The sequence below is a fragment of the Crinia signifera genome, chromosome 2 (assembly GCF_055691185.1).
Source record: "Crinia signifera chromosome 2, ASM5569118v1, whole genome shotgun sequence".
NCBI classification, from domain to species: Eukaryota; Metazoa; Chordata; class Amphibia; order Anura; family Myobatrachidae; genus Crinia; species Crinia signifera.
Window position 1 is genome coordinate 237,698,306 of NC_139218.1, and position 25,843 is coordinate 237,724,148.

The 25,843-nt window shown below is 42.4% G+C and overlaps 1 protein-coding gene across 3 annotated transcripts; it reads right to left on the reverse strand.

The window, feature by feature from the left end:
* Positions 1–318: 318 nt before the first annotated feature.
* PSPH (phosphoserine phosphatase) lies at positions 319–25,201 on the reverse strand. 3 transcript variants are annotated; one of them, XM_083174070.1, is made up of 7 exons: positions 24,851–25,201; positions 19,821–19,860; positions 16,805–16,960; positions 13,014–13,148; positions 8,418–8,563; positions 7,443–7,591; positions 319–6,360 (listed from the first exon to the last, which is right to left on the reverse strand). In XM_083174070.1, exons 2-7 carry the CDS (start codon positions 19,835–19,837, stop codon positions 6,217–6,219), a joined length of 747 nt encoding a protein of 248 aa, XP_083030196.1. In that variant the 5' UTR covers positions 19,838–19,860; positions 24,851–25,201; the 3' UTR covers positions 319–6,216. The 3 variants fall into 3 exon arrangements, with proteins under 3 accessions (XP_083030196.1, XP_083030198.1, XP_083030197.1); XM_083174072.1 differs by lacking the exon at positions 24,851–25,201 and adding an exon at positions 24,552–24,717; XM_083174071.1 differs by lacking the exon at positions 24,851–25,201 and adding an exon at positions 23,474–23,760.
* Between the last annotated feature and the right edge of the window lie 642 nt (positions 25,202–25,843).

Here is a 25,843-nt window from a genome sequence, read left to right on the forward strand (position 1 = left end):
CAGGCCCTACTCCTGACACATAGGGTGAGATTTAATAGGATGAGAGATTCAGAAAGTGAGATATTTGGTAAGAAATCTCCAGTTTTTTTAAAGCGGCAATCATTCACACTGCAAAACTAGTTTGGTTTTGAATTGTAAATGATTGCTGCTTTAAAAAAACTTCTTACCAAATCTCTCACTTTCTGAATCTCTCATCCTATTAAATCTCACCCATGATATCTGTAACCCAATAGACTACATGCTGGACTAGGTCATTTAAATAACCTAAAGAGATTTTAAAAACTATTTAATGAAGAAGACAAAGATGGCACAAACACCAAGTTTGTAAGAATGCTTTATGAATACAGAATTATAGTATACAAAGGGAAACAATTGATATAATGGAAAAATAACTATCATTATGTAAAGATTATAAAACATAACATTGTAAACCTTTTGTTTTCTCTCCCCTTTCTTTGCCTTCCCTGGTAGTTATGAGTTCCCCCATTAGTCTGTATTGCATGTGTTTCTTGTTCATATACACTTTATATTGCATGTTATTATATAATTTTCTTCAATAAAAATATTGTTCTTAAAAAAGACAATATAATATTTACAGATCTATACTGCCACTTGTGCGTAATGACTGCTTATTTATAAAGTGCTAGACATATTTAACAACATTTTTAAAGGGAAGAGATTTGCATATGTTTTTATGTATGTGTATATAACATATATTAATCTGTCAAACAAATACAGTACACTATTTTCAGCGGGTCAGACCTATCTATACAGTCCTGCATTTTGTAAAGAATATATGAAATGTATTAAACCGCTGCTTAATCCACCCAGGGATAGCTATTTCTGCAATGTAATTTCACTTTGAGCCGTGACTGTTATTACTTTCACTTTAAGCCAGGGGTAGCCAACTCCAGTCCTCGAGAGCTACCAACTGTTAATGTTTTCTATGTTTTCTCACAGAATCACAAGTGAAGTATTTAGCTCCACCTGTGGATCATTTAAAATGTGTCAGTCAGTAATGAGTTCACCTGTGTACATGTGAGGTGAGCTGGAAAACGTGGACTGTTGGTAGCTCTCGAGGAATGGAGTTGGCTACCCCTGTTTTAAGCTTTACAAAGGAGTAATTTGGTCTGTTGAGTGGCCTCGAGTGGTCATTGGTGGTACTTCACCTCATACAGGTGAGCAGTTAGCCTTTTATACATATACTGTAGATATTTGGGGGATCTATAAGATGAGCATTTGTTACTGAATGTTCCCATGAAATGATGTTAGACCTTGATGTATCTGTGTAGCTTGAACAGAGGTCAAATATTGTTTAATGATAACTATATTAACCCTTTGGGTGCCAAGTGAATATGTCAAAATCGGTGTGACATTTGTCAAGCAAATGTCTTTATTCATCATAATGACCTGTAATGTTTACCTTATATAAGGAAATCTAATATTTTTTTTCCTTTTGTATTTGAATTTATATAACAAATGTGAGCAACGCTGGCATTTTTAGCAGATATTTTGCACACCTCTCACAGAAATGTTGGCACTCAAAGGGTTAAATGTCACTCTGTTCCCTGTAATTTCATCAAATGGATAAAACATCAGAAGCTACATTTATATTGCATAACTAGCTAAGCCTGCTCGAAGCAAAAGCTTTGAAAGCTAGTCTACTACCTTGTGATTGACTCTGGTTGATGCGGGTGGACCGCGTTCGCACGGTCCGGAGTTTTTTTTCACATTAGCAGACCAGATAAGTGACGCGTACGCTCCCGTACTCGGGCGTACGCTACCGCCTCTGATCGGAGCTGCGTTCTGTCTCCGATCGTTGGGGCTGTGAATGTCCGTGCACGGGAGCATACGCTCATATGAACGCCACTCCCCATTGTCGGGTGCTGACTCCATCCGTGTGCGGATGTGTTGTGGGCGGAATCATGCTCACCCGAAAGAATGCGGAATTTGCTCGTATGGACCATTCGTACAGTGGTCCGCCCGCAGCAACCAGAATAACCCCCTAAATGCTGTGACACTCATTAATGAGCAGATGTATTAATTATGAGGAAGGAGAGTAAGTAAAACTCATATTTATAGGTCAAAATGCTTCAACCCAAGTTGCATTATATGGGGGTATTCAATCACCGGCGACCATCTCCTGAGAGGGAGATGGTCGCCGGGCCCTATTCAATGCTGTCTTCCCCCGACAGCATTGAACAGGGGAGCTCGGCAGAATGAGCCCTACATCACAAGCAGTCGAGAACGGCCGGGAAGTGACGAGCTGCTGGCTGCAGCTCACCTCTTTCCGGCCACAACTCGCAGCCACGCCCCCTTCTCATCCCACTGCAGGTGGGACATTGAATCCCACCTGCATGTTCTCGGTCGAGCAGACCGAGAATGGGACAGGGTCACGGCTGTCGAGCAAGCTCAACAGCCGTGACCACAAGATTGAATACTCCCTTAAATCTCTCAAATTTTACTAAACAGCCTGCTATAGTTGTGGATGAAACCACAATTTTGACAATATATTGATGTATATTGTTAAACACTTTCCCTGTTTATTGTTCATAAACATAAAAACGGTTGTGAAGAAGACAGCTCCCAGTTGTGCAGACCAGGAACAGCTGGGTTCTCTTGGAGTAGCATATGGCCACATAGAATGTAATAATGGCCAAATTTGTTAGCTTGTTACTACCGATATTCACATATTGGTGGAAATTTACAAAGAATACGACTAGGTTCCATTTGTATTCATATTTCTGGCTACGCCTGTCTACGACTGGCATCGGGTGTGCATTTTTTTTTTTTACAATGTTACAAAGCTGACGTAATTTTGAAATTTTCCCATGGCTTATGTTGTTGAATGTTTCATGCATATTCATATTTCTGTAAACATATGTATTTTATCCTGTTTTGTTCCTAATTTTATGTACGTATTTCCAATAACTATACGTACGTATTTTGGAAAATATGTACTATTTTTTCTCAAACCTAAACACACTAAAGCTGTGTACACAAGGGGGCGATAGGGGCTAAAATCGCTGGAAATATGGTCGCTGGCGACCATATAGCCAGCGATTGGAGTGCGCACAAGCGATAAATCGCTGGGTGCGCGCTCCCGTTTTTAGCCCCCTTATGATCGCTGGTCGCAGGAGCTTGCGGATGACCTCTGCTGCTCCCCCAGCAGAGGTTCCCTTTCATCAGCGACCATCTCTGGTCGCTGATGAAAAGGAGAAACTGAGCAATTTATTGCTCAGCCATATATTACTCAGCAATATATGGCTGAGCAATATATCCCCCCCGTGTGTATGGGGCTTTAGTGATTGGTAACAAGTTACAAACTTGGGAGTGTTTTCCCAGCCATTTATAAGCCCCCTACATGCGCAAGCTCCTTGTCTGTTTATCTAGACGTAGAGAGGATAGTGTGGTGAGTTGGTGGAGTTTTGCTGGTTGTAGTTAAGATTTTCTAAGTGAAATTTTGTTGTGTAAGTTTTCATGTGAATCTTTTTATTGCAGCTTTATAAGTGTGTATTATTTTGAGTCTTTGCAGTCTTCAGTCATTGAGAGTGTGTGGGCTTTAATGGCCTTTTATAAGGCACACACTTATGCATGTGAGTAGCTGAGGGCTAATATGTGAATACTTTCATGTGTGAAAATCTACAACATGTGAAATACTCCTCAAATTTGAGGAGTATTTTTTACGAATTGTATTTGTTTACGCATTGTGGACCTTATTCTGGTCCGTACGCTCACATGCGAATTGCATGTGAGCTCGAAGTTTTGCGTATGCGCAACTGCATTTCTGTGCATGTGCATACGCCAGGTGTGTGCACCAAACCGCCGTAATGTTGGGTACATGCACCCAACAAGGCGGCGGTGGGCGGCGCCCCGTTTTTACTCACCCGTGGAAACGGCCAGCAATTCATGGGTGTTCATTAAATCGCCGGGTGACTTGGGCGCCGGGGGTAGGCAACTGACATCACCAGATGTCAGCTGCCTGCCCATTTCAGTCTGAAAGTGCACACATATATATATGACCTTTATAAATATATATATGCGTGCACGCACCACATCTTTTGATGGTCGGCGGCCATCGAATGATGTGGGTGTTCCCCCGCAGCCTGAAAATGGATGTATATGTTGAACATCCATTTGCAACCAGTGCGTGCAAACACACACTGCGAATGAGTGTCGGCAGGCCACCAAGTCGGGTTTGGTGGACTCGCAAGGCTGTGAGTCAACCAGAATAACCATCCGTAGAGGCACTTATTTCCCAATATGAAGTACAGTATTAGTACATTTCAAAATAACATTGGTGTAATGTAAAATACAAGGCATATTCTTTCGATGGCGTATTTATTTGTATACCTACAGGGATATGAATATGAAAAAGGCTAAATACTAACGTACTTCCACATTAGTAAATTTCTAAATTACGACTACGTGCCCGTATTTCAATATGACTGAATACGAAAAAAAACAATTCCTACCGTATTTTGCTTATTAAATGTCTTCCATTATGTTTCTATATAAAATACACACACACACATACATAGCTTCATATTCTATATATATGCCATTTAATGCTTGCTATTCAATACAATAAACCCACTACTTTCTCTCTTGCAATTGAATGGAGTGGATGTAAGAATGAATATTTCTATGGAGTTTTAGGCAGGATTGCATTGTCAAGCCTAATTAATATTTTATTAGTTGAATTGTATTATACACCAGATGATTAGCAATAACCTCAATTGGAAGATCATTTTCTTTGGTTTATAATATCTATAATATTCCTTATAATAGGGACATGCCACTTAAGTGCTTCAATTTCCTGTTCAGCTGGCCGTTATACAAACAAAATGTAAAATAAAGTATCACACAACTTAAAATTCAGTTTCTAGCTTTATATTTCCTCCATTACCCTGATAAGTAAGTTAGGTAGTCACATTGAGATCCTGTACATTTTCAGAGAAAAGCCAAAATTTAAAGCTAAAAAAAAAAAAGTTTCAATATGATGAAGGAAATCAGTATAATTGTGTACTGATGTGCGTTTCTTGGTTGTACCACTTGTCACACAGACAGTAGGACAATTAGGGCCTCATTCAGACCTGAGTGCGAATTTGCAGAGGACTGTGATCAGATAGATGCTGTGCAAGTCTGTGATTGATTTACGAATGTATCACTGATTTGCTGTCTGCATTCAACGCCCCATCTAATGAATTTGTGTGTAACTCTGACCGTTCCACAACTCTGCCACAATGACAGGCTGATCGAGGCAGGAACTGACATCACACACCCTCCCAGAGCAGACATCACACACCCTCCCCAAAAAGGCCTAGGCATGCCTGCAGGAAGTTACCACCCCCAAAGTCCGACTTCCTGTCAGTCAAGTTGTGAGTGCATTGCGAAAAAAGTAATCGCTGATGTTTGTCGCTTTTCGGCTCATGCATGCGCGCTACGATCCATATGCATGCGCAGTCATTTCATAATCGATCAGCTTGTGAATTTGCACAACAGCGACCAAGTCTAAATAACCCTTAGTTTGATATTCTCATACTTAGGGCAAAAGCAAGCAGACATTTTGAGAATGATCCAATCAGGATCATTTGGATCATTTTCAATATGCTCTTTGCAAAACTGCAGATAAGCAGCGTCAGTTTGTACCCGTACCTGCTGACTATACTAATTGTTAGTCATGTAATCTGTCTGAGTTTCTGATAGCTGTATATGTCCAGTTTTTCTACCATATGATTGGTAGCAGAATCTGCTCATGTGTGGTGAGCTTAAGAATGGATCTTCTTACTGAGAAACGTAACTTTACAATATAGGCTAGCACATGCCCTCGTTCAGATTTGACTAGATAAATTGAACCATTGATAATAAACCATAGGATCAGCTAAATATTATTCTAAGGTAAAAAGAGAGATCTTAATAAAGAAAAAAAGGTATTTGTTAATGTTTATAGTCCTAAGTGTAACTTCAAGTAAGGATTACCAATTAAAACACTACCTACACTACCCCCACCCAAAATAAAGCTTAACATCCACTGCTTATACCCTATTTGTTCTTAAAAGTAAAGAGTAAAAACTAATAACAGATACATTCCAATAACATAAAATGTCTAGGGGCCCTTCATTTATACAAAGGGCTGTGCAATGAAGAGAAAAACACTATATCAAATGAGGTTTTTTTTCTATACTATATAAAACGCGGTCAAGAATTTGTGTACTAGTAAATTATATCATTGTGATTCATTTTGATACAATCACTATCCAATTCTCTGAGGAGCTCCTCAAAGTCTGTAATGTACCACTTGGCTTTTTCTTTTACTTGTTGTCTGATGACATTGCCTCCGAACCCGATGAAACCATCCTGAAATGCAAAAAGAGAAGGTCTTAATTGCAGGAAACCACAGTACACAGTAAGTCTAATAACTGCTTGTTATCATACAGTCTATTAACTATTGAAACTATGACAAACTGATTAATATAAAATATATATACAGTATTACATAAAAGCGAAGTAATGCAAAAATGGTAACTACCAAGGAGGAACCCATGCTTGAAGTCACATGAGACATAGGGGTTGATCCTACTAGGTCCAAAGGGTGCCAGGTGCCATTCGGGTGCAGTTTTCATGCGTTTAAACACTGGTAACGGCACCCGATTTAGCCTGATCTCCCACCTTTCGCTGGGCCGAATTCACTTAAAATTGCTTGCAACCCTATGGAGGTCCTAGTGCATTTAAGCAAATTCAGTCTGTCATAAAGTGCACCCGGTGCCGTGATGATTCTCTTTCGCGAATCATCCACACCCAATAGGATCGACCCCATAGTGGTTGCAAGCAGGGCAAGGCTACACTTCCTTTCACGTGCACACATACCTGCCTATCTAAATACATTTGTTCTAAAAGCAGGAGATTTTAATGAAAAAATGTGACTTGTTTTTTACAAGCTATATCTCATAAGATCCCCCATGTCATCAGTCATCACCACACGCCCTCACATCTATCACAAGCCATCAGACCTCTCACATGATGACCAGACCTCCCCACAAATCCACCAGACTTTCCCAACAGCCCACGAGATAACCTCCACATTAACCTTAAATGCTATCGTATACATATTTATGATTGCCAGTCCTAACCTTCCCTCTTAGCATCCCTACTGATGCCCGGTGCAAGTGCCCCGCCAGCCTCCCGCACTATCTTCACCACTTGTCCTGAAGACAATGTAGAAAAACTATTGCGTAAGCCAATTGGCTCTAGCATCAGAAAGAGGTAGTGGTCCTTCACATGCTTACCATTACTACTTACTCTTATCCATATTGCAGTATAAAGGAAACATGATAATCATAAGATCTTGGATCTGTGTTTTATTAAGTATGCTGCATTTACTGAATAAGGTACAGTGTGCCTCATCTTGTACCAATATATCTCCATATGGCAATACTTACAGCTGGAGGGCAGGCTTCCATATCAGTAGCACCATCTCCAATCATTACTACATTTTGGAAGCCATATTTCTCCTTTAGTAGACCAATCACTTTTCCTTTACCACCTGATTCTGCTGTAAGCTTTGACTCATCAAATCCAGCATATTCACCTAAAAAAAAGAAAAATATTGTATAATATTTTTGTAGAATTTATGTGTGTGCATGTGCAAAACTATATACAGGTTGAGTATCCCTTATCCAAAATGCTCGGGACCAGAATAATTTTGGATAAAGAATTATTTATTATTTCAATTAGGTATCTTGCATTTATGTTGTATAAACACATGAAATACATACAAATATATTTTATTTGTGCATGAAAGTTTGAGTACTATCTTATGTACTGAATTTGAATGCCAAGCAATCATTTTCTTGCACAAATGCAAATTATGTAGTAGTAATTTAATTGCCAGTTACATATCATTTTCCCAGTAGTGCCAGTTACTGATGTCCACACTAGTGCCAGTTATAGATGTCCCCTGTAGTGCCAGTTACATATCATGTAGTGCCAGTTAGATGTTCACAGTAGTGCCAATTATAGATGTCCACAGTAGTGCCAGTTACATATCATGTCCCCAGTAGTGCCAGTTACAGATGTCCCAAGTAGTGCCTGTTAAAGATTTACTAAGAGAATCGGATACTATCTATTATCTTCTAGAAGGTGCTAAATAAATAAGTTGATTCTGATTGGTTGCCCATAGCAACATCCCATGTGAACTAGAACTCCCATCTTAGTAAATTTCCCCTGTAGTGCTTAACTCACTTTTCTGCATTTGGTTAATCTTTAAAATGATTATTTCTAACATGTGTTTTTATTCTGCAAAAGTGCTGTGAATCCTACTGGGAGAAAACCACTGTATAACTAAAATAATGATAACGCCTAGTAACAGGCAGATGGGAATTGGCTTTTAGTTTTGCTAAATGTGCAAAGCCTACCGTTGTAGTAGAACTTGAGCCTGTTTGCATAGACATTAGTCAGAGGGATGTCCAGCTCCGAGGCTACATGCTCCACAATGCTCTGAAATCCTCCAGATATGAGGAAGACCTGTACATTTCTCTGGTGCAGTCTGTGAACCAGTTCCCTTAAAAAGAAAAGAAAGGTGACAAGTTACAAAACTGACGTCACCAAATAGGTTCTCTAACAGCAAAACTGGTACTCTTTACTTAGAAGGGCGCCCATCTCGGCCATCTCGGGCATTGAATGAACTAAAAAATCAGGTGCGATGCGACAGACGAGATGCCCGAGATTTCCCATAGGGAACAATGTTAAATGTCTCAATTGACCCGATTTTCCTGTTCAATGCTTTAATTGACCCAATTTTTCCATAGGAAACAATGTTAAATGGGCCACAGAGGCCAAATAGGCACCCTGAAGTGAATAATGGCCACCCGAATTGTTAACGCCACCCCACGATCAACGTCAACCCGAAGCGTGCCCGCGTGGGGCGGCGGTACGCGTCCTACGACCTTTTCATACCCCCACTATCCACGTCGGCGTGGAGTTGAGAATAGAAAGTGTGGCGAGCGCAGCGAGCCACCGAGCCCGAAGCGTGGCGAGCGCAGCGAGCCCCGCGAGGGGACGCGGATACCTTCACAGGTATGCGCGTCCCCTCGCGGGCTTCACAGCTGTCCGCGTACCCTCGCGGGGCTCGCTGCGCTCGCCACGCTTCGGGCTCGGTGGCTCGCTGCGCTCGCCACACTTTCTATTCTCAACTCCACGCTGACGTGGATAGTGGGGGTATGAAAAGGTCGTAGGACGCATACCGCCGCCCCTCGCGGGCTTGCTACGCTCGCCACGCATCGGGTTGACGTTGATCGTGGGGTGGCGTTAACAATTCGGGTGCCCATTATACACTTCAGGGTGCCTATTTGGCCTCTGTGGCCCATTTAACATTGCTTCCTATGGAAAAATCGGGTCAATTGAGGCATTGAACAGGAAAATTGGGTCAATTGAGACATTTAACATTGTTCCCTATGGGAAATCTTGGGCATCTCGTCGGTTGATCGCACCCGATTTTTTAGTGCATTCAATGCCCGAGATGCCCGAGATTTTTTACTAATGATGCCCACGATCAAAATCGTGGGCGCCCTTCTAAGTAAAGAGTACCGCAAAACTAAACCCACACTAAACAGCACAAGGTAATATACATGAGTATAAACACAAAGGTCCTGATCCAGATTTGCATGTAAAGTGGTCATAATTGCACCTGTTTCCATGTTCAGAGATCATATTTTCCTTAGTTTTAAAATTAAACTGCCTCTATTTTGCGCAACCAACCCCATCCATACGCTGTGCAAATGATTAGGTGAATGGATCTCTGCATATTCTCACCTCTGTATAGCCAGTTATTATTCAACACATCCGCGGTTAACTTATGGTACATGCAAATACCCTGTACCTGTTCAGGTGCAAGTGAAGATGTGACTGAGTTCCGTAGGAATCACTGAAATTACTCTAATGGTGTGTACACATGGGCCCTTATTCTGATCGGTGCGGAAATTCCCGCATGCGGACGGACCGCCGATGTTGATCGTCTGCGCATGTGCAGAGGTCACTCTGCGCATGTGCAGGCGATTTCGCCGCACAGATTCTTTATACGCCGCACAGGGGGCGTAGAGGGGCGTGAGGGGCTACTTAGCCTCATTACCCTATGCATACGCCCCGCGTTTCATGGGCGTTCCCATGCAAACGCGGGGCGCATGCATGGTAATGAGGCCGTGACGCGTGGGTACGGGGCGGGCATCTGACATCGCCGGATGTCAGCTGCCCGCCCCCATACATGATTTCACACGGACAAGTGTCCGTGTGGTCTTGTGTTGCGGGACCTGGTGGAGCGTGCGGCCCTGCATTCGATGTTCGGCGACCATCGAATGCAGGGGCTGCTCCCAAGACGGAGGAGGCGTATCCCCGTCCAATTTCATGCGGATCGCCACATATCCGCGTACGGACGGCAGGTGGCGATCCGTATGGAAGGCGGGGATTCGCCTGCACGGTTGCGGCCGCATATTCTGATCGGCCCGCACCGATCAGAATAAGGGCCATGGTGACATTAGTTTTTCGATTTTGACTATTGAATCGGTATCGCATAGACATCGAATGAAGATCAAACACGGTTTTAAGCTTTCAATCTCGATTCCATGCCGATGCGCGCTCCTGTTTAGCTGAATTCGAGAAGCCAAATAGACAGTGCAGCCAAGAGTATATAGTACAGAATGCATTTGGCTTGCCATGCAATTCAATCCTGATGAAATAGGATTGACTAGCAAGGCCAATCGCACCGTGTGAACACAGCATAAGTAGTATACAGTATGTAGGCCCTAATGCTGTGTACACACGGTTAGATATCACATTTGATTTTGACTATATAGTAGAATGGATATTGAATGCACATCAAATGCTTTTAGCAGCATTCTATGCAGATTCGATCCCGATGTGCGTTCACGTTTAGACAATATAGTAGAAATTGAATTGAATGCCAGATCGAATAGAGAGGCATATCATATTGAAATCGAATTCCACATCTAATGGTGTGTACACACCTTGATACATGTGCAGAAAGCTAAAGATGCAGTCAGATATGCATGCAACTCAGAAGCAGGCTGAATAAGTTGCCCTGCTACTTGAAATGATACAATTTTGAAAAGGACACAAGAGGAAGGAGTAAATAAATCACTCAGTAGCGCTGGCTGTTTTGACAGGGGCATCAGACCCTTTAATAAATTATATGGTTGGGTAGAGCTGCTGCCACATATACAGAGTGTATGTGTAACTCTGTCAGCAAAACCAGAGATATGTGGGGATATTAACTATCACCACTAGGTGGCGCTGCTCCACTCAACAATGAATTAACAATGAGGCAGTATTGGAAAAGTAGAAAATCCTTCTTTTAATAAAAAGGTCATATATTATACAATAAAAATGCGCATTTCATTACAATCAAATGAGACACACAAGACATACAACATGAAACATATAAGGCATGGGCTGGCTATGAGGCTTATATGGCTGCACTATTGGCTGAGACAATATTACATTTGTGATGAGCAATAGTTACCAGTCCCGCATGAAACTGTGGTTTTTATATTGTGGAGTAATGGTGGATGTCCAGGTCCTATATCTGAGCACTGTTTTATGCTGCAATGCAATCGATGGTTTTTTCTCCCTATTATGGGAGACAGGCTCCAGGTCTGGGTCCACCCCAAAAGATTTCAAGTCCACAGTGGGGTATTTGTAATCCAACGGGCAAATAACTGGCAACAAAACCGGGGCTAGAACGTGCTCCAAAACGCGTTTCACCGCCTCCTTCTCTGCGGCTTCCTCAGCTGAGGTTCTAGCCCCGGTTTTGTTGCCAGTTATTTGCCCGTTGGATTACAAATACCCCACTGTGGACTTGAAATCTTTTGGGGTGGACCCAGACCTGGAGCCTGTCTCCCATAATAGGGAGAAAAAAAACATTGATTGCATTGCAGCAGAAATCAGTGCTCAGATATAGGACCTGGACATCCACCATTACTCCACAATAGAAAAACCACAGTTTCATGCGGGACTGGTAACTATTGCTCATCACAAATGTAATATTGTCTCAGCCAATAGTGCAGCCATATAAGCCTCATAGCCAGCCCATGCCTTATATGTTTCATGTTGTATGTCTTGTGTGTCTAATTTGAGTGTAATGAAATGCGCATTTTTATTGTATAATATATGACCTTTTTAATAAAAGAAGGATTTTCTACTTTTCCAATACTGCCTCATTGTTAATTCATTGTTTAGTGGCGCAGCGCCACCTAGTGGTGATAATTTTGAAAAGGCTCTGAAGAAGAACTAGAATGTAATGGGGCCTACACACGAGGCAATTTCATGGCATTTTCTAAGCGATCTGGATAGAGTGATATAGTTTGCCACAATTGCTTGTATTTTAGTTATATAAAGGGAGGTATTCAATATATGCTGTATTTTTTTGACCAGTTGAAAAATCTGCAATTTTCGTCCATTTTAGGGCAAATTTAATTCCTCCTATTCAATGCCCCTAGTCAAAAAATCCAGCATGGCCGTTTTTGATCAATTTCGGGCAAAAATTTACAAAACAAATGGGGACGCAATTGAATACTGAGGAGCTGAATAGTTGCCATTTTTTCAGCTAGCCGAAAAAAAACTTCACTAATGAAATCCCACTAAGAGAAAGATAAGACAGAAAAAGTTGAACAGGTTCATATATGCTCAGAACTTTTTTTAGTTGAGATGAACAAACCTTGGACATGAACTTTGACCACAGTAGTTTGCAGTTTGAAAAAAAAACAAAAAAACTTTGAAATACCTTTCATTTGTTAAAAAAAAAAGTGAATGTTGAACCTCTAATTTCAAATCCATAGGTTCAAACTTTTTTTTTTGAGTGTACAGTGAACTTGTTTAGGGCCTTTGAAAAGGGGAAATTTATATAAAAACTGCAATAAACTGGAAGCTGTATGTCAAAGCCATGCCTTCTCTTATCCTTGTTTGTATTTGGACTGACCTTGCACAATAATGTAACTCACTTTATCCCCTCGGTGAGCCTTGGAGGGTGTTCCGTAATCAGCGCTTGCACTTGTTCCCGCGATGGACAAATTAATGCAAGTCTCTCAGTCAGGGCGGCCTTGAATGTCAGCGATCCTCCCATTGCTCTGCGAGTCCTATTCACAACCATGGGATGTTTAAAAGAAAAACATGTGTTTGTGTTCTGGGAATAATCGTGTGATTACCACAAACTTTTATCAAACAAGCTTTCCAAGTGAAGCAATATGAAAGTAAGATTGTAAAAGATTTAACCTATTGAGAACTTAACTATGCAGGCCTGCATTAAGGATCTTGGGTTCTGTATACTTCAATGTGAAACTACCTCACATCTCTCCCTGGTAACATCTTAATGCAGAAACCAATCCATGAACAGTTGGAGAATCACTGCAATGGAAAATGCTGATATTCAGACATGATTGCTGGTGTGTGGATTTGCGTGGCGACCGAGTTTCGAATGACTGCGCATGCTTGCAGATCAAAGCGATTTATCGTAGTGAAATTCGGTGATTGCTCTATTCTCAGGTCTTTTGCAAGTTGATTAAAAGGAAGCCAGCTTTTATGGGTTTCATCCGGCCGTTCTCTGGAAGTGTCAGGAAAAAAGCAGGTGTTCCCAAGCGTTTTCTGGGAGGGTGTGTGAAGTTAGCTCTGGCCTTGATCACCTGGTTTCTATTGCAGAGTTGTGGAAGGGTCAAAGTTATGCACAGACTGGAAAAATCATTTGATGGTGAGTGAGTGGCATATGGATTTGCAGCTGGCCGCCAATCTGCAAGATTTTCGATAGCCAATCACAGACTTGCACAGGGCGGGATTTCACTCTGTCTGGGGGGTAAACGGTCGTTAGGTCGACACACTAAAGGTCAACATGTATTGGGTCGATCACGGAAAATCGACATGGCTTAGGTCGACACCTGGAATAGGTTGACATGCCTAAGGTCAACATGGATGGAAGGTCGACACAAGCATTAGGTGGACAATGGCTAGGTCGACATTGGTTTTCACTTCTTTTTTTGAGCCAACATATGCCGACAGGTGATATTTCATGCCCTACCTAGTGTGCTATGCGTAGCGAGGCACCTCGCCCGAAACAAGGCGAGCGCACCAATACTGTGTCCATGTTGACATTCGGGACAGGGAAAAAGTGAGCTAGCCATTGTTGACCTAATGCTTGAGTTGACCTTAGGCATGTCATCCTATTTCAGGTGTCGACCTAAACCATGTCGACCTTCAGTGGTTGATCCTATGCATGTAGACCTGTTGGTCGACCCAATGACCCATACCCACCTGGGCGGGGGCTAAATAATCACAGGGCTCTGCAAAATCGCCCATCAGCGATCAGGTCTAAATAACCCCCAGGGACAGGAGATTTAAGTACATTGTTTGTCATAATTATGATAAATAAGGGCCTGATTCAGACCTGTTTGTTAGGCTGCATATGTTTTCAGCCTACTGAACAGGTAAACGCCCCCCTGCCCGGCCGAATCCCGCCGCTAGCATAGGAGGGGATATGTACGCGAACACATCCCCTCTCACATGCGGCCGAAAGAAGCAGAAATCAATACTTACTTACAGATGGCTGCTGATCTCCGAATTCGGGGCGGGCGCTGATGTCATGTGACGTTAGCCGCCTAACCCAAGCTGGCCTCACCACGCCAGCATTCCCAAGGGAATGCCCAGCGTTTTTACGGGCACACCTATAAAAAGCTGACTGTTCCCCTGCTCATGCCCCCCCTGCCAATTCCGCCACTCCTGGAGTGAAGTGCTCAGCAACTGTGAAACTCCCCGAAGCCGCTTGCTCCCAGGGTTTGCGTATGAGCATATTCACGCATGCGCAGACCCCAAACATCTGAATCGACCCCTTACTTTGGTTTAGCTCAGCTTGATCTATTTTCCGTAAAAGCAAGAAAAGAGCAGCGCTGGTATTTAAATGAACAAATTACAAAATCAGGGTAACAGAATGGCATATTACTGATTATATTATGCCACTTAATTGATATGCATGTAATACAACAATTACAAACAATCGTAGGATTCAGTGGTAGAGCTGTTAAATAGCAATTTTAAGGCAATCAGGTGTATAAGGTAAGTGCACTTCACCAAGGCTGCTGTAAATGCTTCACTGCTATAGATGGTAGGGGTGGGTCACCAAGCAAGGTGTCCAAAGTCTTCGATATTTATGCGGTGTCCTAATACGATGCCGCTGGAGGAAATTGTGGGATGGATATTTTGGGAAATGGCCATTCTACAATTTCCTTCTTGAGATTCTAGAAAGTCCTATCACTAGCACATATCAATCAGGTCCTGGACTTTGCATGCAGCTGCACCATGCAGGTTATCACCTGACCTCAGCTGGTAATATTCAACTTGTCTTTTACCTGCCATTTCCCCAATGTACAGAATGGTATGCGGTCACTGGGTAGACAATATCTAGGGCGACAGTACACTAGGTCGACCGCTAATGGTCGACAGTGACTATGTCGACACCTTGAAATGGTGGATAAACCCAAGGTTGACATTGACAAAATGTCGACACAAGCTTATGGTCAACATAGACATGCTCGACGTGAAAAAGGTGGGAATATAATAGGGTGCCGAGTGCAGCGAGAGTCCGAAGCATGTCAACCATGTCTATGTCGACCATAGGCTTGTGTCGACCATTTGTCAATGTCGACCATTTCAAGGTGTCGACCATTAGTGGTCGAACTAATGACTGTCGATCTAGACATTGTCTACCATTTATACATAACCCTTTAAATAAAATTATAGTTTTGCTGCCGAAAATCTTAAATTGTACAATCCACTTGCAGATAAACAAACATTCTTGAATGACATTCACCAGCAAATCTTCACTCTATGAATTCCCCTGCGACTGTGGGAAAAGAATGAAAACATTCACATGGAAACTATTGTTCCCTCACATGATTCATACACTCTGGGCTAATGCTGCAGAATTTCTGGCAGGCTGCCCTATCTGTGGTTCATTGAGTGCATGTCCATAAAGAATAGGGGTAAAATGTCATCTTCCAAGGAATTATAACAGTGGTATGTGAAACATCTGCTATAGAAAACTGACAGCTATGGGTAAATGTACTAAAGCTGTGTCCACACTAGTCAGCTGCCGGCTCCCAGCGCCCACGTCATCAGCCCATTAGCATGGGAACGTTCGCTGAGCGTTTCCATATGCTAATGGGACTACCCACTACCCCCTGCCCACAAAGATGGGTGTGTGCACCTAGCAAACAGTTTGTTCGCCGTGGCCGCGTGTACCCAGCGCATTCACATGCACAGAAATGCGCATGCGCAAACAAGAAACATCGGCCCAGTGCGAACAAACGCGGCCCTACGACATGGACCTGAATAAGGTCCTAGATGTTATGTTGCCTGGTCAGACAGATTAAACCGACATACCAAGCACATTGTCTAGTGCAGGCATGTCCAACCTTGGCCCTCCAGCTGTTGTGAAACTACAAATTTCATCATGCCACAGTTTTGCTATTAGATAATGCTAAAACTATTGCAAGGCATGCTGGGATGTGTAGTTTCACAACAGTTGGAGCGCCAAAGTTGGACATGCCTGGTCTAGTGTGTACCCACTACGTCGCTGACAGTGCGCGCTCCCGCAGGTCTTCTGCAACATCTTCCGGCAGCCCTACATGCAGATACATTGACAGCCGGCGTCTGAAAGTAATGGCACAATGATATTTATGGTTATACCATACTGTTTTATATTGTCAAATACATTGCAGATAGTTTCCATAAAAGGCATTGCACTTACATCTCTGCCACAGCATCTCCTACACCACAGAACTTGGCCAGCTCATCTATACCCTCCTCTTTTATAACTGTGCTATCCACATCAAAGCACACAGCATCCGCCATGCGGAAGGTTTCCTTCAGATGTGAGAGGGAAGACATTCTGTGGTGCGCCTTTCTGTCAGGAGAAGAAACAGGAAGAGGGGTAAAGGGCTATCAAACTGTAGTTCTATATTGTTACTTACAGAGATACTATAAAAGGAACTTGACAAATGTACTATTATGGTTAAACATTAGTTATACAAAGACAAATTGTGAGTTAGCTGTTGGATATTATAACCACTAAAGAAAATAATTGTATATATGTTTTAAATGCAAAAATAAAAATAAAATCCTGTATTATAGATGACCAATATAAAAAAGGAGAGGATAAACACCAGACATACTGTAGATGATCAAGTGAAGCTGGCCAGAGCAGTAAGAATAGCCAATGGACTTATAAGGGGCAGTGGCACTCATATAGGGCATGGTTGCCTACCTGACCCTCTCCTTCAAGGAAAAAATGCGCTGTTCCTGGACTTCCCTGGTAATGTGCCTGTAGTGAGCTAGGTCATTTATAAGAAAGGTGTTTCACCACAGGTGATGGTAATCATACATTACCAGGGAAGCCCAGGAATAGAGCATTTTCTCCCTGAAGGAGAGGGTCAGGTAGGCAGCCAAGATACAAGGGAAGATTTATTAAGCTTGGTGAAGTGATAATGTGGCTGGCTCTTAATCCCTGGCCAATCATCTCTTAACTGTGTAGTTACAGGCTTGGTTTGAAAAATGACAGGTAGGAGCTGTTTGGCCGGTGATAAAGTACTAGCCACTTTATCACTTCACCAAGCTTAATAAATCTACCCCTTAATTCTAGTCTGATTTCTAAACAAATCTTTATTAAAGCCACATACGCCCTGGACCGTAGATGAGACCCCACTCAAACAATACAAATGAGTGGGCCAAAATCTCAAAGTCCTGTAGGAGACTTTGTAGAGATCTCTTTCACTTCCATCTTCCTTTCTGGTGGACCTTTTCACACTCTCTGAAAGATACAGTAAGTCAAACAAAATCCAGATATATTGATATCAACTTATGTCCAACAACCAGGAGCCCAACAAAGCAGGGTGGCAGTTTTGAATAAAAGGCCGGCGTCTGCTGGGAACAGACGGTGGTTATAGCAACCCCAATCTGCTGTGTACCGTGTTCCTGGTCCCAGCTTGCACCAGCCCTGTGATCCTGTCTGTCCAACCTGCAGTATCCTTGCCAGAGTCTGCTGTCAGCTGTATTTCAAATAAGTCAGGGTTTTTCCCCTGCAGTCTTCCTTTATTTCTTTATATACCATCTTTTGCATTGTTGCATCCCAGTCATCTTATTAGTTAAATGGTATCAGCTTGTGTATTGTTACATTTACTTTTCATTGTTATCCGGTTATATCTTCTTGCATTGTTGCATTTGTGTTTTGGGTATAGTATTATTCCCAGATTCCAGCTGTACATTGTTGCACCCACAGGGTCTGTCACCCCGTGCAGGTAGACTGCTTGTGTTTGCATTATTGCCCTCTTCTTGCAGTGTTTCCAACCACCTGTGGGCAGCCTTGTTTCCTTTAAAGTCCTGGCGGCACCGGCCTGAGGCCGGAACTAATCTGACCCCACAAACATGGCCATTACAGGCGAAGCCTTAGTCTGCAGGAGGCCAGTGGGACTTTTGGATAACTGCAACCGGGTACCACACACACAGTCTGTCCTAACATGTCCTAAGTGTTAAGATGAGAGTCCAAAACGGCACAGTGTGTTATCTGGTCCCAGGTATCTGGTTATCTTTAAGAGAAATCTGAGCATCCTGTGTGTATTTACTATATTGATGTGAAGTCTCAACTACGGTGGGAAAAGAGTTAAAAGAACCCTTGATGTGTACGCATCTCACTGCTATTAGGCGAGTCCTTCACGGAACCTGATTATTGGACATAAGTTGTCTGAATATCAATATAACTGGATTTTGTCTTATTTTTGTGAGAGTGTGAAAAGGTCCACCAGAAAGAAGTTCGGAGATGAAGGAGATCTTTAAAAGTCTCCTACACGACTTTGCACTTTTGGACCACTCATCTGTATTGTGATGGACTCATTCAGTCTTCCATAATATACCATAATATATATTAAAGGACTAAAGCCACTGTAAAACGGAGGACAGTGCTATGAAAGCAGAATGTTATTTATGACAGGTCAGTAGGGAGTAACTTTATGGCTAAGTGTGGATGGGCAGCACAATAACGGGAGGAGGAAAACAGAGAAAGGTATAGGTAAATCGTTGGGTGCTAAGCCTTCAGAATTTACCTTTAAGCCTCAGAATTCTGGCAACAGTAGCTTAACATAGTTATAATATCTGCATAGACAAATCTTAATTAGCCAATATTGGTGAAATTCCCCATTCTCAAGTGAATTGGGGAATCTAGTGGGATTTTGAGGTATTGGGAAAATCCAACATGTTGGAAATCCTTAAATCTCCAATTCCAAACAATAAATGATAAGAATAGGTGAGTCAGTGATTTTTGCATGATGGATTATGCAGATTGTCCACCCAATCATCGATGTCTGTGTATCTTTATCTCCAATCAGATAAGCCACGTTTGTTTCATGTGCACATAAAAGCCCTTTCTCGGGTAGCAAATCAAAGAGTTCTGAGAGAGGATACCAGGGGTGCTTAAGGACATGATTTGCAGTAAATTACATTATCATGGCCGGGCCTTTACTGCAAACATTATACAGGAGGGACAATGTATAGTTCAATGGAAATATAGTTCATATAACTAGTTCATAAATTATATTGGTATTACCTGACTAGTAAGCCCGCTCAAAGCAAATGCTTTGAAAGCTAGTCTGCTACCTTGTGATTGCCTCTGTGTTTGTGCATGTGTGATAAAGAAAGAGATGTAGTTTCACTCGCTGCCAACAGATGGCAGTGTTTGGGAGACACACAATCAGACAGTAGACATATTATATTACCTGATATGTGTGCACATGGATCAGATGTTGCTAGTAGAATCTGTAGAAGAAACCAAAGTGAGTTCTACCTGTACATATTATGTCACACATATCCTGGAACTTCTATGTGTTCCAGGTACAGCTAATGCTGCAGCTCTGCAGTTTGCAACAGAGGACTATACATACATGGTGTGTATGTTGACATATATTTTGTCATAAAGCGCACAATCCTCATCAAAGTATATCAAATACAGTCTGAGTTCCTCGGAGGTGCGCGATGCCAGACAAATTATTATTATTTTTAAAATCGACAATAATCTACAAGTCAAATCCGTGACTTGTAAATGATTGCCACTTTAAGAAAACCATCCAAGTTGGGCTGGCATCCTGCCCATTCAGCGAACTTAGACTGTAATACATCCCACTGCAGATGTACACTACCATTGATAGGGTTCACTGAGAGCATAAAAGTTGTATTATAATAGAATTGGATTATTTCTTATATGTGAATATAAACAAAGTAGGTAAAGTATAGTTACTGCTTCACACAGTTGGTTGACAAAGAATGGAAACACCCATATAGAGGAACTTGAAAGGACATTGCTGGGACTTAGAAGATACCATTACCTTCCCCAGTAAGACCTGAAGACTCCACTACAGAAAGAGCCTCTATTTATCACCTGATGATAATGATATGATGTTTTAAATGTTTTTTTAAATCCTGGAGTGTGAGCAGAAATATGACAAAACTAGGGCAGCGACGCTGTTTAAAGATTGCGCAAAATGCATTGGTGCGAGGCACTTAAGTCAGAAAATGGGGTTACTCGTGAATAAACACCCGCGAGCACCCTCATTCTCCAACTTAGCAGCGTGCTGATTAGATTAGTGCCGGAAGCTCTCTCCCAGTGCTATTTACAGTTTGATAGTAAAAGTCACCATTGGTCATAGACCAGCAATATTTTAAATCATCAATGGCCGTACCTACTTAGTATCCTAAGTAGGTCCAAAGCGGCACATCAGCAGATATTCTTGCTGCAGGGTGCCATTCCATGCATTCTGTTAGCACATGCAGGGGCTGCCCACAGAACTCCCTTAGTTACAGCACATCTTTAGTGATTAAACATTTGGAACATATGTACTGAAAATATTTCATCTGACATTTTACCAAAGTTTTAATTTGGGTATGACACTGAAATCACTGACATCTTACCAATACAACATTCATATTTCCAGTTAGGTAAGCATACAATATATTTATACAGCTGTATGGATGGTGTATGTGGTGATACTCCCCAGCCTTCCTGCAGTTAGAATAATATGTATTTTGTTGAGTTAGAGCACAGGGAGAAGAGAATTTATCAGAAATGAATTAACTGGACATAGAAACATAGAGGGCCAAATGTAATAGGGTGAGAGTTTCAGAAAGTGAGAGATTTTGGGAGAGTTTTCCCATTTTTTTTAAAGCAGCAATAAATGACATGGCAAAATCAACCTGGTTATATCTCACTTTCTGAAACTCTCACCCTATTACATTTGGCCCAGAATGTGACGGGAGATAAGAACCACTCAACCCATCTAGTCTGCCCTCTTTTATATCCTTTAGGTAACCTCAAACCTTTTAGATCTTTAGTTCTTTGGGGGTGTATACACGCTTATAGAAGCTTAAGGGCGTTAACAGGTTTTCAATTCGATTTTGCTTATAGAAGTAAAATCGAATTGTAATCGAACGGTTTTTAAGATGCTTTCAATCCGCATTCGATTTGATACTAGCTCTTGTTTTCTCTATATCAAAAAGAAAAATAGACTGTGCAGGCAAGGAAATATCAAATTCGATCCAATATAATCAAATGTGCCCAATGTGCCTTAAATGCACATCGACATCGATATCGAATGCACAAGTGCAGATCAAATGTGAAATTGAATGGAAAGCAAAGGCCAAAACGAAAGGGGGTGGAATTGGGGAAAATTAAAGCAAATCAAATCAAAACGTTAATTGATGCATGTGTACACACCTTTATAGAAGCAAAATCGAATCGAAATTGAATGGTTTTTAGGACACTTTCAATCCGAATTCGATTCAATGCGCGCTCCGGTTTTCTCTATATCGAAAAGAAAAATGGACTCTGCAGGCAAGGGAATATCGAATTTGATCCAGTAAACCGATCAGATCAAAGTTGATATCGATATTGAATGCAAAAGTGCTTGAATGTGAAATCAAATAGAAAGCAAAGGCCAAATAGAAAGGGTCAAGAAAAAAGACTAATAACATATCTGTGGGTGCTGTCCTAGCTGCTGCTCCAGAGAGGAGTGTGAATCCCAGGGGCAAACGCAGGATTTTCAGAAGGGGGTTTCCAGAGGGGCGGAGCAAAGCACGGAGATGGACACTTAGGTGACCCAGTATATGCCGGGTCAGTTAAAGTATTATAGATAGACCAAATGTATATAAATAATAATAAAAAAATTATATATATATATATATATACATACACACACACACACATATACATACATATGTATACATACAGGGGCAACAACAGCAGTGTAGACCCCTGGGCATAGCATTGTATTGGTGCCCCTACCGATCCTCCAGCAGTAGGGGTAGGGGAAGCTTTGATGTCCCGCAGGTGGTAGCATGTAGGGCCTGGATCAGTAATTTCCACTAATTACCCCTTTACTGCACAGAGGGTGGGAGATGATGTGGGAGAAGGGGGCATTGGGCTGAATGAAAGGGCACTGATACATAACTTGAAAGGGTGGTAGAGGATGTTTAATATGCAGAGGATGGGTGTATAGTGGGGTGGGCTTATTGTTTATAATTTTCTGGTGGGAGGACAGCTTGCTTGACTGCAGATATCTCCAGTTCCCAGAAATAGATTTCTTAGCTTTTAATTGAATTAAAAACTAGAGAATCCCACCTACCAAATGGTACTGAGGACTAGGGGATCAGAGTTCAGGAGGCAGAGCAATCTGCCAATGAGAATATAAAACTACATACCAGGTGTGTGGAGCTGGAGCAGTAACCAGCTGCTGGAAGGCTGATATCTCTGGTTCTGGGCACAGTAGAGACAAGCTACTAGTTTCCATCAATGGGGGAGAGTCCCAGCTTTTGGAATATACCCTCAGAAAAACTAAGTCAGACAGAACCTGAGATATCTGACTGGGAAGAGCAATTAACAGGCTTGGATGGGGACCACTGCTTTAAAGTCAGATATCTCCGGTTCCCAAGGGCCGATTTTTAAAATTCTTGTACCCTTGGAAATAGGGGACCCTCAGCTTTCAGCCTAGGGCCATTAGACTCCTGGGTACTCAGAATCCCCCCTGCGTGCGCCACTGAATCCCTCTAAAGAATACCAAAACAACGGAAAAAGAGGGGGTGGAGCAGGGCTGGGTTTCACTGAAGAGTAGCTCATAAACATAAAAAATTAACAATTTATTTAAAACACATATATTTGAGCTCATATGTTAAATAAACTGAAAAGATTATTCAAACAATTCAATACTGCATTTCTTTATTTTAAGAGTAAGTAAAATCTCAAATGGGATAAAGGTGAAGTCTCTATTGAGTTCTGTATGGTCCCCAAAATTGAGTTGGATGAGGTTAGGCAAGTGGATGCATAATGCCTGTTGGAAAGTACAGTTCCGGTAAAATTCCCAGCTTGGGGATAGGTGGTTACCCTGTTTGTATGGATCAGCAGTCCGTCTGAGATGGTCCGCAATTGGCAAATGGCACTTCGCTGGCTTAAACAGAGACAGCAGGGTCCAGGATTTCAAAGTGCTGGTCCGGAACGGAAGGAAGAAGAATGGTGGCTCAACGCGTTTTAGTGTGCAGATGACACCTTCCTCAGAAGCAGTGTGTGTCAAATGGAAAGGGGGTGGAATTGGGGAAATTGAAAGCATATTTAATCGAAATCGAATCGAAAGTAAATCGATGCGTGTGCACACACCATAAGAATATGCATATGTCTAACCCAAGCATATTTAAATTGCTCTACTGTCTTACTAACAATGCTTTTGTTTTCTCAGGGACTACCCATGATAATGTGAGCATGAATTGTTAGACAGGTTGGATTTGAAAATGCTGCACAACCCCCTTGTATTGCACTTATACGTTTAAATATAAATTACCTTAAAAAATGCAAGTCTTCTGATTAGTCTATACATTTTTGTATGCAAAATTAATTAGTGTGCTTGTTAAAAATACAAGGTCCAGAGCACACATGTTTTGTTTTTTCATCTTATATTGCAGGAAAAAGCAAATGCCTGTGCAATGCGCTGTTTTGCCTCTATATGCGCACTTTAAACCAGTGGAGCGGGATTTAGTGCAATCTATGCAGCGCTTATAATAGCTCAGTACAACACATTTTAATTGACTGTTATAATATAACAATAATAAATGTATGGCCAAGTTTGTCAGCAACAAAGGCCACTTCATCTGTACACCATACGTACTGCAGAACTAAAAAAAAATATTTGTACATTAGCTCAATCTATTTATAAGCATTACATATTATTTCTTAAAAATGTAAGTAAGCTTGTGAGCAGGGTTCTCTTAACTGTGTCTGCCTTTTAGTACTCAGTCATGTTTTATTACTGTTTTGTTCCCAACTGCAACGTGCTACTGTATGCAAGTAAATGTTAACAATTTTACTGCAATAAGAAAGAACAAATCACGGCTAGCAAGACTTGCCTGACAAGTCCCCAGATCACATTCAATGACTGTGCTAAATCACTTGGTAAAATTACAACAAATACCAGGGGAAGGAGTCTCCATCATTAGTGTCAGGTATCCACTCCAGGCTCTTCTAACAGCAAGTGACAGATGATGAGTGCACTCCATGTGATTGCATCAGCCCCTGTGCCTAGCGCTGCACACATCATGCATCTCCCGGGCACTATCCTGCTCTATGCATCTACAGTAATATTCCACAACCCAGAACATGCTGATATCCCCAATGTACACCTCCGTGTTACCCAATACTGAGTCGTTATGGCCGGTATATGCAGTGAGTGAGTGAAGAAGGCTGATGAACTGCTTGTAATGAATGACTTACAGTGTCAGCCGGCTCCTGCTGCTGCTGCTGCAGTTTCCCCGTCTCAGTCTGTACAATGTGCACAGACCTTTGACTCTCTCTGAGCGATTAGTGAATTCCACTGATCTGCCGCCTCAGCTCCGTCCCATGTGTCACCATTACATGCAGGCTGCTGATCCAGCTGTAATTCGGGCTGGACTCTGGAGGTGGACAACAGCACGAAACTAACAGCTCTATTCTGCTAAGCATCAAATTACTCCGGTCTACCTTAATATTAGTGACGTCAATGAGCCGTGGGAATGAACCACGATCACGTGACTGTGAAACCGGCGGCGGCCATGTTGGAAACTGACCTGGATGGGTAGATAGATGCTATATTCTAGTGAGCTAAAAGAACCTTCCACCCTGCTCTCATCAGTGCCCCCCCCGGCATCCCCTCCCCCCGCTCTTACCCGCGGGACCCCCAGCTCTCACCCGGGCACCCCCTCTCATCCGCGGTGGCCACACCCCTCCCGTACTCTCCCGCAGCAACCCTGCTTCTCATACGTGGTACCCCATCTCCTGATTCTTACCCCATGGCACCACCACCCCTCGTTTCTCAACCACCACGGGACCCACCCCCCTTCTCACCCGGCGGCACCCCTACCCCACCTCATCTGGTGGTGCCCCCCCCCCCCCCCTGCTTCTCATCACACAGTGCCCCCCGCCCCCCCCCCCCCCCCCCCCCTCATGTTCTCACTGTGCAACACCCCCTGTACCCAGCGGCACCCCCACCCCTTTTATCTTGCAACTATAACTCCCCCCTGTGTTTCTCATCACCCAGCAACACCCCTCAGTCAGTACTCAAACGTCCTCAAACTGCTTTAATGTGGGTCCCACAAAGTTCCATTTACACCCTTGTTTTTGAGCTATCTCTCTCTCTCCCCCCCAGATTTATCACTAGGTACCGTGGATCCCAAGGGGCCCAAAACCCAGCCCTGTGGTTTGCAGCATGGCTTGAGGTGGCCAATAGCA